The 18,093-nt window shown below is 49.1% G+C and overlaps 1 protein-coding gene across 2 annotated transcripts; it reads right to left on the bottom strand.

Moving 5' to 3' along the window:
- Nucleotides 1-11,349: 11,349 nt before the first annotated feature.
- Nucleotides 11,350-17,759, bottom strand: ISCU (iron-sulfur cluster assembly enzyme). Of its 2 annotated transcripts, XM_035136341.2 has the most exons (6): nt 17,520-17,759; nt 17,066-17,171; nt 14,926-15,039; nt 14,663-14,773; nt 13,455-13,533; nt 11,350-12,202 (listed from the first exon to the last, which is right to left on the bottom strand). In XM_035136341.2, exons 2-6 carry the CDS (start codon nt 17,078-17,080, stop codon nt 12,105-12,107), a joined length of 417 nt encoding a protein of 138 aa, XP_034992232.1. In that variant the 5' UTR covers nt 17,081-17,171; nt 17,520-17,759; the 3' UTR covers nt 11,350-12,104. The 2 variants fall into 2 exon arrangements, with proteins under 2 accessions (XP_034992232.1, XP_034992231.1); XM_035136340.2 differs by lacking the exons at nt 17,066-17,171; nt 17,520-17,759 and adding an exon at nt 16,538-16,682.
- Nucleotides 17,760-18,093: the final 334 nt, after the last annotated feature.

Genomic DNA, 18,093 nt, shown 5'->3' with positions numbered 1-18,093 from the left:
TCGGGTTGTCGTGCATCTGTTTGAGGACCTTACCTCGGAGCTGGTTGGTGGGCAGGTACAGGGCTCCCCTGTAAAAAAGCAACCCCCTCCTTTCCTCAAAGTCTTTTGCCTGTTCCCTCCCCCCTCGCAGCTCTCTGAAGATGCGGGTGGCAAACTCATCTGCTGCCGTCAGTGCTGTGAGTTCTGCCTCGCTCCCCACTGCTGCTCCGCAGGACCATGCTGATGGGGGGAAAATGTGTCGGGGTGCTGGTGGCAACTCCTCCTCCATGTACTCTGGCTTGCGGGAGAGGGCATCCACCCTGACGTTCTGCTCCCCCGGTATGTAGTGGATGGAGAAGTTGAAGTGCGAGAAGAACTCTGCCCACCGTATCTGCCGCTGGTTGAGCACCCTGGCCGTTTTCCAGAACTCCAGGTTCTTGTGGTCCGTGCACACCTGAATGGGGTGCTTGGCGCCCACCAAGAAATGTCTCCAGTGTTTAAACGCAGCGTGGATCGCGAGAAGTTCCTTATCAAACACCGTGTAGTTGCGTTCTGGCTGTGTCAGCTTTCTGGAGAAAAAGGCACAGGGTCTCCACTCTCTGTTGGCATCCAGTTGCAACAGGATCGCTCCCAAAACTCTGTCTGAAGCATCGGTCTCAACGCGTAGGGACGCATCCTGCACCACGTGGAACAGGTTCTGGTCGGAAGCGAACACCCTCTTGAGGCTTTCGAACGCTGCTTGCGCTTCCTGTGTCCACCTGAACTTCTGCTTGCCTCTCAGGCAGTCCGTGATGGGAGCCGTAACGCGAGAGAAGTTCTTGATGAACTTCCTGTAGAAGTTGGCGAAGCCTAGTAGGCGTTGGGCATCCTTGCGCGTCCTGGGGCTGTGCCAGTCCAGGATGGCCTGCACCTTGTCCTTGTCCATCGCCAGCCCCTTGTCTGACAGTTTGTAGCCCAGGAAGTCCACCTCTTTGGTGTGAAACTTGCACTTCTCCAGCTTCACATACAGGTGGTGCTCCTTCAGGCGCTGCAACACCTCTCTGACATCCTTCACATGCTGCTCTGGGTCATTGGAGTAAATAAGGATGTCATCCAAGAAGACCAGGCATTTCTTGAAGAGGAGGGACCCCAGGACGTGGTGCATGAAGGCCTGGAAGCATGCTGAGCCCCCTTGCAAACCGAAGGGCATCACCAGATATTCAAAAGAGCCCAGAGGCGTGAACATCGTGGTCTTCCACTCATCGCCTTCCCGGATCCTGATCAAGTTGTACGCCCCCCTCAGGTCGAGCTTGGTGAAGATCTTGCCCCTGCGTGCCGCTGTCAGCAGATCGTCCACTCTGGGCATTGGGAAAGCCACCGGTTCTGTCATGTTGTTCAGGCGTCTGAAATCCACCACCAGACGGCGCTGTTGCGTGTCTTTCTTGTCCACCCAGAAGACCGGGCTGCCCCCTGCTGCCTTGCTTTCTCTGATGAACCCCCTCTTGAGGTTCTTGTCTATAAACGCACGCAGATCCTCCAGCTCCTGATCTGACATGGAGTACAGCTTGGCTGGGGGTAGCGTGGCCCCCGGCACCAGGTTGATCTGGCAGTCAAATGACCTGTGCGGGGGCAGGTGGTCGGATTCCGCTTCACTGAAGACCTCCTGCAGGTCCCAGTACTGCTTGGGTATCGCCTCACCCCCCTTGACGTGCATGGTGGCCACCGTGGCTATTGGAGGCCCCTCCCCTGGTTGGTGCTGCATGCAATGCTCCAGACAATAGTCCGATCCAAACGTGATGCATCTCTGGTGCCAACTGATGGAGGGGTCATGGCGCGCCAGCCAGCTCATGCCCAAGACGATGGGGGGGTCTGAGATGGTGGTGACGTTGAATGCCAGTGTCTCTGAGTGTCGCCCCACCGTCATTCTCATGGGGGGGGGTCTGGTGGGTGATGGCCCCTCCCAGCAACTCCCTGCCGTCAATGGTGGAGACGTGCAGGGGAAAATCCAGCTGCAGAAGTTGGATCTGGTGCGCTTCTGCAAAGTTTCTCGAAAAGAAGTTGGCTGATGCACCACTGTCGATTAACGCGAGGACCGTCAGTGGATACCCATTAGGGAGCGTTAGCGTCACTTCTAGAACCACCCCTGCTCTGGGGGTGGGGTGGGCTGGCACTGCTCCTCGCTGTGCGGGCGGGTGGGTTGGGGCTGTTGTGTGCTGACTGCGCCTGGCTGCTGCCCCTTGTCTCCTGCAGCCAGGCTGTCTCGTTTCCCTGCTGTGGTGCTGCGTCAGTGGGGGAGGGCACAACCGTTCCCGCCTTTCCTTGCCATTCCCTGCGATGTGGGCAGTCTCTGACGAGATGCTGAGGGGAGTTGCAGAGAAAGCAATTCCCGCCTCTTCCCTCCTTACGTCTTGGCGCCGCTGGGGTTTGAAAAGCCCCCCCCCGCGCGCGCTATCAATTTGCATGGGTTCCTGGTCTTGGCTGGCCCCTGGCATGGCGTGAGATGGCTGTTGGGGGAGTGGCTTCTCCTGCGGCCGTGGGAACCAAGCCCGCTTTGCGCGCGTTGCTTGCTTGTCGTTCCACCGGGATTCCTGTCTCACCCCCACTGCCAGAGCCGCTTTGCTCAGCTGATCCATATTACTGGGCTTTGGACCTCTCGAGAGCTCATCTTTCACATCCTCATTCAACCCCAGGTAGAACGCCGCTTCCATCGGAGGCGAGTGCAGTTCCCACCCCAGTCTGTGCACCAGCATGGTGAATCTCGCCCAATATTCGCGAACTGTCATTGTTCTTTGTCTTAAATTATGCAGTTCCCCTTTGGTCTGGTCCATATGGCTATCGGACGCATACATGGTTTTTAAAGCCTCTAAAAATAGTTTGACATTCTTCATGCAAGGATTTTTTGTCGCGATTAACGGTCTGAGCCACTCCCTGGCTGCCCCGGTAAGGTGTTCCACAATAAACGCTACCCTGTGCCCATCATCAGGGAACTCATCATGGTGCAGCTCAAGAGCATACACGATTTCAGTCTCAAAGCCATGATATTCCCTCGGGTCTCCATTGAACTTGCTTACTAGGGTCCCTGCTCTCCTTCCTGGTAGCACTTGGAGTTGGGCTCCCCCTCCTCCCTTGGTTCTCTCTGCATCCAACTTGTTTTGGAGGTCCACGGCTACCGCCCTTAACTGCTGCTCTTTCTCCTGAAGTGCTCTCACCTGTTCAGCAAGGTTGTGCCTGTCCTCTTTAATTTTCTCCGTTTCTTGCTTCGCCGCCTTTAATTCCCCCTGTGCCTGCAACGCCAGTTCCTGCAGGTCCTGCTGGGCTTTCTCCGCGATCTGCCGCCATGTCTCCGCTTCTGGCGCGCTCATCCCTGCAACTCCAAAGTAGCCCAAAAAAGATTCGGAGGTTGCTGTCACAGTGGTCGGATGGGACTACTTCAGAGTAACGACTCTCCACCGCTCTGCATTTTATCTTTTTATTGGTGCTGCGTATTTACAGTGCTAAAGGTAGAGCTATTTACAGAGACACATCTTTTCAGCTTTCATCAGAACCTCCGAATGGCTTTTGGCGCGTCTTGCGCCAGCATAACAACTTGGGGAGCCCCATCCTCTTCCCCCGACGCTTTCTGCGAAGTTCCGGAGTTGGGGGGATGGGCCTGCCCCCCCTCTTTCCTCCTTCCTGTCCCACCTGGGACGCTGGCTCTTCTACCCTGCCAGAGCCTTGGATCCCACTTCCTGTTTCCCCACTGGAGCTGGAGCTCTCCCTGCTCTCAGTCGTGCTCTGGGCTGGGCTGGAACTCAGGAGGGGAGGGGCTTCGCGATACCCCTTGCCCCTCACAGGCTAGATGACCACAAAGAACCAAAATGGCTCGTCCTCCATAGTTGAAGTCAGGCCCCTCATGTGCAGGTTGAGCAGAGTTTCAAACTCCCACCTTTGGCAGCAAAATTTAAAGCATAGGAATCAGGCTGTAAAATATTGTTTTGAGCAAGTCCAGCTATGAAATGAGCTGGCTTCCCCCTTCTAACCCGCTTAACAAAGAATCAGGCAACAACCTGCGAATATTTACTTACTTATACTCATGCATTGGTTCCCAGCAATGGCAGTGGTAAAAACTATGAAGGCAACAGACTTTTATCTCCAGTATAAGCAGCTTCAGGGATGCGGAGCAAGTGGAGGCATGACTGTATCCAATGGTGGTCAAAGGAAGAGAGAGAGGAAGGGGAAATGACATCATGCAAAGGCCTCTCTACCAGTTGTATTTCTATGATCTCAGCAATGCTGCAATACGGATCTGTGGACTTGGGCCCTTCTCATCCTAACTAGCAAGAATATGCCTTTGTTAGGTTGGCTGCTAATCTCCCACAAAAGCAGATAGTGGAGAGCATGCCATAAACAGGGAGACACCACTGAGATGGGATGTTAAAATAGTACCTCCCCATTCATCCGCAGTGTATGTTAGAATAGCCACTAGGGAGCCATGAATGCTGCTGGGAAGAAGCTAGGGCCATATCCACATTCTACACGAACTTTTAGCCAGTCACGGCTTCCCCCAAAGAACTCTGGGAACTGTAGTTTGTTAAGGGTGCTGAGAGTTTTTAGGAGACCCCAGTTCTCTTCTCAGAGCTACAGTTCCCAGAGCTCCCTGGGAAGAGGAATTGACCGTTAAACCAAACTACAATCCCCCTTAGTTCTCAGGAGCACCATTTGGCTCAATTTTGTGGACATGCTCCATCAGTTTCATATAGGAAGGAGCAATGGGCATATGAAGAAATTAGGGTTGCCAGACTCAATAGAGGACAGGACTTCTGTGCCTTTAATTGCCCTGCTCTCTTTTGAGTCTGAAAACCTTAAAGAGAAACCAGCAGACCCTTTGTTTCATTTCCAAGCAAAGGGTCTGCTGGTTTCTCTTTAAGGTTTCCAGACTCAAAAGAGAGCAAGGCAATTAAAGGCACAGAAGTCCTGTCCACTATTGAGTCTGGCAACCCTAGAAGCAATGCGCCTCTCAGGTTCTTTTGCTCTTATGTTGTTGATTTTCCCGGTATGATTCTTATGATGTTTTAAGCAATTATTATTGATTTTTAAACAAATAAAAGAACCATTAAACACGTATCCAGAAGTATATTTAATGCTGTTTGTTCTACCCATTGACTTTAGACATAAGCTTCCTTACACATTCAGTATTCAAACCTACTTAACTTTACTTCTCCACTGAGAAGATTGAGTGGTTGGGATAACAAGGTCTTTATTTTGGTCACTAACACAGTTCAAGAAAGAGGTCCACCTTTCTTGGAAAGTGTCTCTTTTCGTTTTGCCTTTAATTGCCCTCCTGTGTCTGCTGAGATGCTCAGACATTGCTGTATCCCAAATATTATTTTCCCATATCTTCAGGGTATTTCAGTCTGGTTCTTCCATTGCTGAGCTATCGCTAATCTTCTTGTGGTCAGTAAGAAGCCTGCTGGTTCTCTGTCGTGCAAAATGGAGCCCGTCTATGTCTAAAGATATTAGGGCTAAGGCAGGATTTGGAGAAAGAGCTTGGCTAATTATGGATATAATGGGGTATACTCTACTCCAAAAGTTTTTAACATGGGGGCATTTTCACCCAACATGAATGAATGAACCGTGCTTTCCGCAACCCTTTCAAGGTCCTGGGGAAAGGGAGGGATTCATTTTTGCCAGCCTGACCGGACCAATGGGGTGGTGGGGGTTGATTCCCTCTCATTTGTGATCTTTGTTTGGGTGGCCTAAATCTGATCCCCATACAATCTGAAGGCCTCTAGCACCCCCACTTCATGATCTAATAGGTTGTTGTATATTAGGGAAGTAGCACCCTTCAGGATTTAAACAAGGCAAGTGTGTGTAAGCCCCCTCCCCTGTGCTCCAAATGAAGAATGAGCCTGAGACACCTGAAACCAGGTAATGATTTCTTTTAATTCATCCTTTAAAAATTGACAAAAACTACTACAGTGGTACCTCGGAACTCAAATGGCTCTGTTCTTGAATGTTTTGGCTCCCAAATGCCCAAAACCAGGAAGTGCTCTGGTTTTCTAACTGTCCTCGGAAAATGAATGTCCGACACGGCTTCCACTGTGCAAAAACCTAGCTGTCAATCAATCGGAAGCTGCACTTTGAAACTCGAATGTTTCAGAAGTCAAAACAGTCTTCCGGAACAGATTTCATCCGAGTTCCGAGGTACCACTGTACTTGCATTCACTTTTTTCTTTTTAGCAGTCCATCTGAACACACATGCTTTTATTATGCACTAGCTGTACCCGGCCACGCGTTGCTGCGGCTCTCATGGTGTCGGTGTGGGAGGTGAGGAGCGGCGGAGGTGAGGGTAGGTGAGGCCCAGCCAGTCCCACTGCCCGGCAGTGGGAGCGAGGAGAGTTGAGGGGTGGCCTGCGTCTCGCGGCGTCGGATGAGGCGTTGGGTGTGAGGCCTGGCCTGCTTCTCGAGGTGTTAGTGGTGGCGGCGGCAGCAGCGGGGCCCGACCTCTCTCTTGGCCCGGCCTGAGTGTCCTGGCATCGGTGGCGTCTGCGGGTGGTTGGATGTGAGCAGCAGCGAGGCCTGTCCTGTCTCCCGGGCTACCTGCCGTCACCCATCTTCCCTCAGCAGCTATGCTTCTGGAATGACGAGATATGAGGAGGGGGGGCGGGAGTCTGGAAACGTTGTTTTATCCGTGCCCCCCCCCCAGAATGTTCTATAGGATGTTTTCCTTTGACGTCCAACAGATGGCGCTATTGGTACACCAAAGGATATGGCGGCTGTTCCTTTGACAACCACTGGAGGGCGATTTTTTAAAGACAAAATCATGTTTTTACCTGTGACAGGTGTGACATCTGTATAATTTAAGGTTATGCAAACACTCGTATATTGGAATGGAACATTGTGTCAAAATTTGAACGCAATTGGTCAAGCGGTTTCAGAGAGAAGTCATTGTACACAAACATGGACATTTTACATTTATATATATATATATATATATATATATATATATATATATATATATATATTTGTGTCACTCGGGTGGTATAAAAGTAAAATCTGTTTAAAATTAATGTCCCCTGGTTATCTACAGGCGATTCCTACTCACCATAGGTGAAGACGCAAGTGGGTGCTTTCAGTCAAAATGATAGAATTCATGATCTGCCACCTTCCCTTTTAAATTGCAAATTTCTGAAACACCCACAGAACAAAGATGGCTGTTCAAAATACAGGCCGTGTTTCAATATCCAGGCCGTATATTCAATACCAATATTATTCTTTGCATTTGAGATCCCTGTTAAGCTTTGGACGCTTTTGCCACTGTGCAGACCAACCATGTGTCATTGCCTCCGGCCCTTTGTGAGATCTGCAATTCTTCTTGCTCCCTCCAGTTTCTGAAATAGTAATGGGAGGCTGTTTCCCCAACTCCTTTCCAGCCTCTCTTCCCCAGCGCCTGCATGTCTCAGTGCCACATCTGGAAGGGGGCGGGGAAGCTGTCATGAAATCTATTTCTCTCCTGGGATTAAAGGAGGAAATAGCCAGCATACTTGTGCAAAAAGGCAAAAGCCGAGAGGCCCTAGTGCTGGTTTTTCTGGTGCCTTGGCCGCTCTGTGGGCTAAGGGAAAGCATTTTGGAGAGGCTTCTGATAAAACAGAAGAGAACACCAGGAAGTCAAGCCTCTCGTACTCTGCCATTTTTTTGAGAGGTGTTAAGAGAGTTTTTCAGGATCTGGTGGGGACCCTTGAGCACCACCCTCCTAACTCGGAGGACTTGAGACTACGTGTGCCAGACCTTCAGGGCTGACCCAATTTCCAGGTTTTTCTGGCCACCTCCAAGGGCTTGAATTGCCAGGTGAGGGCAGGTGAAGGGCTTGAATCTTCAGACCAAGAGCACTGTTCCCCAACTTGGGAAATGCAGAGTTAAGCAAGACACGCAGTGCTCTGTTGCAAAGGTTTGCATCCAGGAAATTAAACACAACATTGCATCTTGTGTTGCTGTTTCGGGAGGGCTATGTATGTAGATGGATCAACGCAGCTTTTGGGGGCTCTCCATAAGGATGTGGCTATGGGGGACATCACAGGGAGCTCCTGCACTACATCATTTGCTGCACCCCTGGATCCTTTAGCTCAGTGCTGGGAGGGGGCAGAGCTGCCTTGCCCTCCAGCTTTTGCCCCCTTTGGGACATCTGGACTTTCCAGCAAGAACCAGATGCATTTAAAATCTAAACATTTCAAATGTGTGTTTTTATATATATAAATCCCCCTTTCCTGCATTTGAGGAGCGACACACTGGCAACAGGAATAGTTTTACAGCCTGCAAGTCTGTCTTATGGTGCAGCACAGCTGCTGTTATAAACCATGACGCTGGAGCAGCTGTAGAGACATTTCAGTTAGAAACCTGAGCTACTAATAAATTATTTGATGTGCCCAATGGGAGAGCAACTGCTGCCCAGCATGAACTGGAATCCTTGCAAGTCCCTCGCAAAAGTGACAAGCATTCCTCACTCGCAGAGCATTAGAAGATTCGGGATTTAAGAGGGTACTTCATGCAGCAGTTATGGAACTCCCTATGTAACTCCCTCTCACAGGAGGCAGTGATGAACACAAAATTGGCTGGCTTTAAAAGAGGACTGGACAATTTCATGGAGGAGGGGGCTGTTGATGGCTACTAGCCAGGAGCAATGGATTCAAACTACAAGAAAGAAGATTCCACCTAAACATTAGGAAGAACTTCCTGACAGTAAGAGCTGTTCGGCAGTGGAATTTGCTACCAAGGAGTGTGGTGGAGTCTCCTTCTTTGGAGGTCTTTAAGCAGAGGCTTGACAGGCATATGTCAAGAATGCTTTGATGGTGTTTCCTGCTTGGCAGGGGGTTGGACTGGATGGCCCTTGGGGTCTCTTCCAACTCCCATATTCTATGATTCTATCACATGCCACCCAAGGCAACCCCTTCCACTACTAAACACACTTCAAAAATCAGTCCAACTGAAACATGACTTTTTCTCTCCTCCCCTGTCTACCACCCTGAAACTAAAAAGGGAAGTCTTCCTTAAGTACTAGCTCATAAAACCCTTTTTTTTCAGGTTGCTTTGGTTGTAAGGAGCCAAGGAACCTGGAAATGTAGTTCTGACCTGTCACTGTTCCTGAAGCTAAGGACAGTGTAAGCAAATCCCAGCTGAGTTCTTCTGGGCAATAGCACCCCCATTACCATTCCTCGAGTGTGTGTGTGTGTGCGCGCGCAGATTTTGCTATGAATACATCCCTCACGTTGGTGAATGACCTTTTGTCTTCCTTACTGAGAAACTGAGCTATCTTGTCCTTCTAAGCCAGTGTTTTTCAACCTTTTTTGGGCAAAGGCACACTTGTTTCATGAAAAAAATCACGAGGCACACCACCATTAGAAAATGTTAAAAAAATTAACTCTGTGCCTATATTGACTATATATAAAGTAATTCTCTTGAATAGGAATCAAATAAACACAAAGAAAGTATTTTATAATTACTTTATTATGAAATAGTAAGTAAACAGAAATATGAAAAATTATAAAATACTTTATTCAGTGTGCAACCTGGGCCTGTTTGGCTGAACACAAAGCTGATATTCTGGCTGGAATCAGAATATTACGCAGGAAGAGCCCGGCTGGAAGCTACAACCAACGTGCAGCAAGACCCTGATTCCAAATCTCCATTCTAGTTGGAACTCCTTGGGTGCATAGCCACAGTCGCAACCATTCTCTCTCTCTCTCCCTCTCCTTGCAATATAGCAAGGTAGCAACACAGAGCTACCCTGCAGAGATGCTACTAGGATTACAGAGAGGACACCCAACAAAAAGCACTTTTGAGCACCCAGAGATGCCACATTAACCCTGGAGAAATGCAAGCTTTCACACACAAACACACACACTCCGAAAGATGCAATTGCCTTTGCAGCTCATGAGCTACCCATCGAATGCAGACTTACCCAGAAGCCCCTACCTAGTTCACGCTTCGGAGTTGCTTCCAAAGTCTGCGGGCAGCCAGTTTAAAGGGATCTCCTGCACTTGCAAGGAACGACACCCCAAACACAAAACCGGCACCTTTCGGGGGGGGGGCAGCTGTGCCCTGGCACCGCCCCCTATATTTCTTACCAAGTGCCTATTGTCTACCTTTCCCATTATTCACGCACAGTAATGCAACACAACAAGAACAAAAACAAATGGTTTAGGGTGGTGCAATCCTACTTCCGTACGACTCATTTACTGTAATTACATCTGAGCGGACGTTGCACCCGATTTACATTGCTCCGTCAAGAAAATAAGCTTGTATTTTGTTTTTCCCCGCACCCCAAAAATCAAGACACCCCCACCCCACCCCGTTTTGTTTTGCAACCCCCATCCCCTCCTCAATGCAAGTAGCAGGCTTTCTATGTCCGCACCTTGGTTAACCAGTCTCAGCGTGTGGGTGAAGGACGGATCCAGGGAGTCCTTCTCTGCCATCAGCTCCGGCAGGTACTTCTCCTCCATGGCCCGCCCGCCTGCCCGAGGGAAGGTGGGGGACCCGGGCTCACCTAACATGCCCAACCCCCTGCGTTCGGTTTGAGGACGACGTCTCCTCCTGCTCTTCACTGGTGTTTGAGACTCGCGCGCCAAAGTCAACGGCAAAAGGGCGGGAAGGGAGCTTGGGAGCGAGCGTTTCCCACTGCGGCGATTGGGCGTAGAGAAGCGAGGGGGCGGGCATAGCGCGTGCGGCTGCTGTCATTCAGTGAAGCGGTGCGCTCGTGCCAATTGACAGTGTGTGGAGGCTCAGGGAGCATTAAACGCCTCGCTCCCTCCCTCATTTGTTTAGTAACTAGTGGGCGAAAATTTGACATTTTTAAAAAAATCTCCCCCCCCCATTTTTCCCACGGCACACCAGGCAACATCTCGCGGCACACTAGTGTGCCGCGGAACAGTGGTTGAAAAACACTGTTCTAAGCAATGCTGTTCTTTAATGGGGCTTACTGCTTTTCAAGGCTGTTTCAAAGAGCACTGGGCTGGCATTTACCAAGGATGAGAAAATCTCCTGAGTGTCTGTTGCTGAGGAGCAAGAGGACTGTAGCCTTCATGCCCAACTTTTAGAACGGCATACAAGCAATTGGCAGCAAAATGTCACTGTGGATTCTCTCCCTAAAGGAGCGACCCTACAGGGTCCCAACCAGCCATTCCCTCCAAGAAAGGCATCACAGTCTTCCCTCCCCCGTTTGTTTTCTCTCTTTCCACTGTCACTCCGTGTTGCATCCTCCACACCAACCCACCCTTGCCACCCCAAACAGGCTGATACCTCTCTCTTATTTCTCTGTGGTCTGGCTGAATACTGTTGTGTCAAATAAGGCATTTATATGAATTCTTATTCTCAATTCAGCCTGAAATTTGCTAGGAAGAAACACACAATTCATTGAGCTAGAGCACAGCATATATTATCTTTATATATTTCTATACAGCATACACTGTACATAAAATAAATCTGAAACTTGTGCATAAACTGTCTGATCACACAATCCTTTTCTTTAAAACCCAAACTAGGGAATAAGGATAAGAACATGGTTGTTTCTGCCTTAATTGCTGTTAGGGGTAAATTCCCTCCCTCCCGGCTGGAAGAACGTGCCGCTGGCAACGAGAAGGGAGATTCTTGCTGCCTCATCTGCAGAAACAGCAGGAGAGCAACTTCTACCCTCTTTTGTCCCCAAAGATATCTACAGTTTGCTCAATTTCCCTTCCTGTGGGGAGAGTTACAGGAAAGTGGTGGGTCTGTTACATGTCCCTGACTGTTCTCTCGTACCAGGCAGCTTTGCCCGAAGCGGAGATGGGGCTGCTCCTTGCAACAGCAGGCCATGCCATACCAAACATGTAGGCAATTGCCTCCTACACACTGAAAGCTGTAACGATTACTTATAGCAAAATTCTCACACTGAAATCACAAGAAGGTTCTTCTCTTTCCTCTCACATGTGGAAGGAAAACAGAAAAGCTGGTAGCAAAGATGATCAAGGCGACTGCCCTGAGGTTGTTCCAATGCAGCCTGACGTTGTGCATGCTTCCAAAATGCACTAAGGTGATTTGTTGGCTCCTTGCTGGTAATTGCCCTGCTAAATTACGGTTGGAATGGCAAGGTTGTGGCGGGACAGGCCTCCAGGCTTTCTGACACGCAGCACCTCCTTCTAGGCCAGGCTTGCATTTTTTCCTGGCTCACTGCTCTTCGGCCCCTGCTTCAACTTGTAATCTGCTAAGGCAGCCCTGATGGCGTCTTCTGCCAGCACTAAGGGTGGAAGAACACAAGTGAAATATTACACTGGTTTAACAGCAGAAGTCGAACAAACAAAATCATTTCAATCCCAAGTGCCAAGGACTCTGGGAGAAGAGCCATGCTTCTGGCTCTCTCCTGCAATTCAGCAGGCCAATTCACATCCTTGGCAGTAAACGTCCACATTCACCTTGTGGTGACCTTTAGGCATTTCTAAAGTGAAGGAGATCTTTCCTATGTGCCCAGATTTCTGAGTTTTGAGGGGTGTTCTTAGGCCAGTTTATGATTTAGCATGTGCATAGCACTTGTGCACAAATCAGTTCACTTGCCTTCTCGGCAATCTTTACAACAGCCCTATAAAGATAAAGGTAAAGGTAAAGGGACCCCTGACCATTAGGTCCAGTCGTGACCGACTCTGGGGTTGCGCGCTCATCTCGCATTATTGGCCGAGGGAGCCGGCGTATAGCTTCCAGGTCATGTGGCCAGCATGACAAAGCCGCTTCTGGCAAACCAGAGCAGCACATGGAAACGCCGTTTACCTTCCCGCTGTAGCGGTTCCTATTTATCTACTTGCATTTTGACGTGCTTTCGAACTGCTAGGTTGGCAGGAGCTGGGACCAAGCAACAGGAGCTCACCCCGTCACAGGGATTCGAACCGCCGACCTTCTGATCAGCAAGCCCTAGGCTCAGTGGTTTAACCACAGCGCCACCTTTCCTATGTGCCCAGATTTCTGAGTTTTGAGGGGTGTTCTTAGGCCAGTTTATGATTTAGCATGTGCATAGCACTTGTGCACAAATCAGTTCACTTGCCTTCTCGGCATTCTTTACAACAGCCCTATAAAGATAAGCCAGTATTATTCTCAGTGTCTCAACCCTGACTCCTTTTTCAACAGCCTTCCACTGAGTCTAACGGGAGGAACTATAACAGGAACTTCCTGGTTCAGTCTACCAAAATGCCAGCTCCAGAACCAATTTCCAGCCTCCCAAGGTTGGAGAACTTGTAGCTGTATAGATGTTGCTGGATTACAACTCTCCTTAGCACCAGTCAGAGATAGGCATATGCCCTTATATTCTAGCTCTTCACTTTCTCTAAGAACATACCAAGTACAAAGAAGGCATCACTGTAAAAGAACTTCACTTATACGCACCATTCTTGTTCATGATTGAGTTTGCATTTGGGGCCTTGTGGTGCTTCTTTGCAACAACTTGTCTGCAAAGAGATCCAATCAACTAGCTGAATGGCAACAAAGGACAAAAAGTTACTTACTGGAGCAGTGCAATTTTACTGGAGGAAGGCAGAGCTCTTTAGCAATGTCTGTGTTTTTGATCTTCAAGGCTTCTTCAACCTGAAACATACAAAAATTACTATTTAGTGCTTAGCCTCCCATTTCATACCATGGACTTAGGCACACAGGAATACTGCCTTGCATTACCAGACTTCAGGTCCATCTAGCTCAGGATTGTTTACAATAACTGGCAGTGGTTCTTTCAGAGAAAGGATCTTCCCAGTCCTACCTGGAGGAATTGAGGATTGAACCTAATACTTTCTGAACATAAAACAGGTGTGTAAGCTACAGCTTTTCCATAGCAACTGCTGCTAACTCTGCTCCATAGACACAATTTCATTTTCTATTGCCAGCTTACTATCCCTCTGCCGGAGGCAGTATGCCTCTGAAATTCAGCTGCTGGGAACTGGTAGGAAAGGTGCTGCTGTCTGCAGGCTTCACAGAATCATCTGGCTCAGGCATCCCCAAACTTCGGCCCTCCAGATGTTTTGGACTACAATTCCCATCATCCCTAACCACTGGTCCTGTTAGCTAGGGATCATGGGAGTTGTAGGCCAAAACATCTGGAGGGCCGTAGTTTGGGGTTGCCTGATCTGGCTGATCACTGAGAACAGGATGCTGGACTAAATGGACTTTTGGTCTGATCCAGCTGCAGGACTCCACTGATGTAACCCACAATTGACTTCCACATTATTAGACTCTTATGATGATGCATGCAAAATCTACCCTCCCTGGACTGGAAACGACTTTCTTCAAGCAGCCTAAGAGATGGTAAAGGTAAAGGGACCCCTGACCATTAGGTCCAGTCATGACCGACTCTGGGGTTGCGGCACTCATCTTGCTTTATTGGCCGAGGGAGCCGGCGTACAGTTTCCAGGTCATGTGGCCAGCATGACTAAGCCGCTTCTGGCGAACCAGAGCAGCACACGGAAACACCGTTTACCTTCCTGCCGGAGCGGTACCATTAACTACTTGCACTCTGACGTGCTTTTGAACTGCTAGATTGGCAGGAGCAGGGACTGAACAATGGGAGCTCACCCCGTCGTGGGGATTCGAACCACTGACCTTCTGATCAGCAAGCCCTAGGTTCTGTGGTTTAACCCACAGCGCCACCCACGTTGGTAATGCAGCATGAAAGGTTTTTTTCCAAAACAAGGCCAAGGTATATATCGACAGGCATCAGACTTACCGTCTTGCCCTTCACCCATTCAGTAGCCAAGGAACTCGAAGCGATTGCTGACCCGCAGCCAAACGTCTTGAACCTGGCATCTGTTATCTTTCCATTTTCATCTACTTCAACCTGAGGACATTTACATGAGAGTGACTAAGCATTGCATTGAAACGAAAAATACACTTCTCTTGCTCACGATTACACAGAGAATAGAGGGTGACAGATTAGAAGAGGTTTTATTGTATCACAGCCTTTGGTGCCTCAAGGCAGTACTAACTTACTTGCAGCTTCATGACATCACCACAGGCTGGTGCTCCCACAAGGCCAGTCCCAACATTCTTTGCATTCTTATCCAGGGAACCAACATTTCGTGGGTTCTCATAGTGATCAACAACCTGGAATTCAAAACAAAGGTTTGATATGCATCTTCAGGGGACAAAGGTGAATCCTTGAACAAGATAATCATCCTGGACCCTTCCAACTCTGCAATTCTATGATTAGGGCTATTCACGTATCATTTACTGTAATGGAGTCGCAAAATCTCTGACTGCCACCTACTGGAGACATTTCTTGACTGAGCCCTAGACATCAGGGGTGGTCTATCTTTGGATTTTCTGCATCATCACACAGGTGTCTGGACAAGGCAGCCTACAGGGATCCTTCCAATTGTATGATTTCTGCCACTCAGCCCAGCACAACTTAAAGAGATCCCCAAGAAATGACTAAAACTTATCCCAGCCTCATAAAATATCTGTCAAGGGGAGGGAGAGTGACTGCAATGCCCTGTGTACACAGCCCTGTAGTCAAAGTGCTCCTCCACATTATGGGCAGGAGAAATAAGCAGCATGGCCATTAGAACCAAGCAGGGAATATACCAGTGCACAGTATCCAGCTGCCTGCAAACCCCCACCACTGTGGGCCGTTCCCTGCCTCTCCTTCTGTGCCTTCATATGCCAGCTGACTATGTTAGCCCTGTTCCTTCTACTGCGTCCTTCCTCCTTCCCTCCATGAATCACGCCAACTCCCGCAGCCTATCATTACCATTAATCATTCCCAGAGCACATGGATTTCACTAAGCACTGTACACAAGAGCAAGGCAGTCCCTGCCTGCAGGCTAACAATCTAGAAGCCATGATACAAAAAGGAAAAGGGATGAGGGTAAAAAGGGGCAACCTTAGCCACCAACTTCTCTATATACCCACAATGCAGCCCCTGCCCCACTGCGAGGCCTTTCCCCATGCCTCCCTCTGTTAATTTTTTAAAAAATTTTTAAATGAAGTGTCTCTATTATTACTACTACTTAACCCCTCCCAGGCCTCTATTCTGTTTGAAGCCCACAAAACTGCCCCCTCCCCAAATCTGTGCAGGCTTCCCTTCTCACTCTCTTTCTGGTGTTCCACTCAATTTCTAGCCACCCTTGTGGTATCAGCCCCAGGTTTACAAAGATCTCCAATTCTACCTTAGTCCCCCAAATCCTTATCACATCCCCTCTCCAAGCCACAATCCCCAGGTTTCCCCCAAACTACTTATTATTATTATTATTATTATTATTATTATTATTATTATTATTATTATTATTATATCCCCCATAATCCAGCTACCCATTTAGAACGACAGCCACTGCCTTATAGAATCACGAAGCTGCAGAGCTGGAAGGGGGCCTCCAAGGGTCCTCGAGTCCGTCCTCCTGCGATGCAGGAGTGACAGGTGAGGAATCCCTGACAGGTGGCCGCCTGGCCTCTGCTTCTTACAACCGTCCAGGGAAGGAGGGTCCGCCACCGTCTGAGGGGACTCCCCCACCGAAAACCCGTTCTGCTGGGTCCTCCCCCCTCGCCCGCCTTTCTCCTGTGACCCTCAAAGCCCCCCTTCAGTGACCGAGCCCCCGTTCCCTACTTTCTCGTGGTACCCCGCGGCGAGGGGAGCCTGGCCCGGCCCAGTCCTCAGGAGAACCGCCGCCGCCGCCCGCTGCGCAACGCTCGCCCTCAGCGCCGCCATCTTGTCTGCTAGGGAAGGAGGACTACGACGCAGGATAAAAGGACGGCGCGAGATTGTGACGCCACGCTTGCAGCGCCAGGTAACGCCGCAGCGCCGGCTGAGGGCAAAACGAAACGGGCGTCATTAGCCACGCCCTCCGGAAGGAATAAACTTACCCCGCCCGGGGAGGGAATTAACCTTTTACTGCCTGGATGTCATTATTGTTATTTGTCTTATTATCGTTATTGTTATTGCAAGTTTTGATTTGTTGCTTTGTCTGCAGTCCTAATTCCACTTGGGCGCGAATCCTGCTGAATTCAGTTTGATTTACTTCTGAGTAGACATTATATAAAGCGAGATGAGCGCCGCAACCCCAGAGTCGTCTGCGACTGGATTTAAGTGTCAGGGGTCATTTACCTTTTCTACCTTTAGACATTACATACATACCGTACATACATACATAGAAGCATAATTTTATTTGAATTCCATCTTTCCAGGGTTCAAACCATGCTCGATGCGGCTTACAACATGAAAAAGCACAATTCCAACGTAACTGTATTCATAAAATAAATATAACAAAAAACACACAATCAAGCATTACAGTACTCTGAACATCTGAAATGAAATACAATAGATTAGTCAATAACTGTAACAACCCACCCACCTCCCAAAAAAAAACTCTTAAAGAATTCCCAAGTAGTCATGAGAGAATGCCATCAGTGTTGGCATATGCTTTGAATTTAAAGTTTTATATATATTTTTACATATTTATTTATTGCATATTTTATTGGGGAGCGTGCAAATAATGGGAGTAAATAAATGATTTATTATTTGAAGCAGGTGTCCGTATGCGTAGAAATACTTTTATTTATGGCCTGACATGACTATGGAGAGGACCAACCTTTTATGCGTGGCTCTTGGGTAGGTGCCACTATCACCCAACCAGGGGCTCTGGAGCAAATTCAATGCTGCTTTAAGAACAGATGCCTCCACCAAGCGTCACTGCTTTTGCAAATGGGTTGACCTATTTTGCAAAGTTACAAAAGTAAAGCAAAGCAACTTCAGATTCTCCACTCAGCGACGAAGCTCCCTCGGAGGCCACTTACTGTCTCCCGGCCCTGGCCTACCTCGTACGCCACCTTCAGCTCCTTACGGAAAAGGCGCGATATCAGTGTCATACACAAACACAACCACCCCAAACACACGAGAAACAACCAACCAGGAAGTTCTCATGCGCAAGCTCCTTTCAAACCAATGGAACCAGAGCGGCGCCGAACTGACCCACTCAACATGGCGGCCCCGGCCTGCCTTTTCCTAAGCGACGGAGAGAGTCCTTCCGATCTTCCTTGAGGCGCCTGCGGCGCGCCGTGATTTTGGGAAAGCCCGACATTTATGCCCGTTCGAAAAGAACCAAATCTCGATGCCCTTCACCGGCCGGAGACGCTTCCTGTCCAGCAGGCCTTCTTAAGAGCTCT

The sequence above is a fragment of the Zootoca vivipara genome, chromosome 13 (genome assembly GCF_963506605.1).
Source record: "Zootoca vivipara chromosome 13, rZooViv1.1, whole genome shotgun sequence".
Taxonomy (NCBI): Eukaryota; Metazoa; Chordata; class Lepidosauria; order Squamata; family Lacertidae; genus Zootoca; species Zootoca vivipara.
Note: the sequence above shows the minus strand (reverse complement) of the source record. Positions and strands in the feature narration are given on the sequence as shown.

Bases quoted from the DNA above. Each gene is read 5' to 3' on its own strand.
- ISCU (XM_035136340.2), bottom strand. From the start codon at position 16,639: ATGGCGGCGCTGAGGGCGAGCGTTGCGCAGCGGGCGGCGGCGGCGGTT. The intron at 14,774-14,925 runs GTAAGTTAGTAC...AAATGTCCTCAG, and splicing joins GTGATGTCATGAAGCTGCAA to GTTGAAGTAGATGAAAATGG. The intron at 13,534-14,662 runs GTAAGTCTGATG...TGTATGTTTCAG, and splicing joins AATGGGTGAAGGGCAAGACG to GTTGAAGAAGCCTTGAAGAT.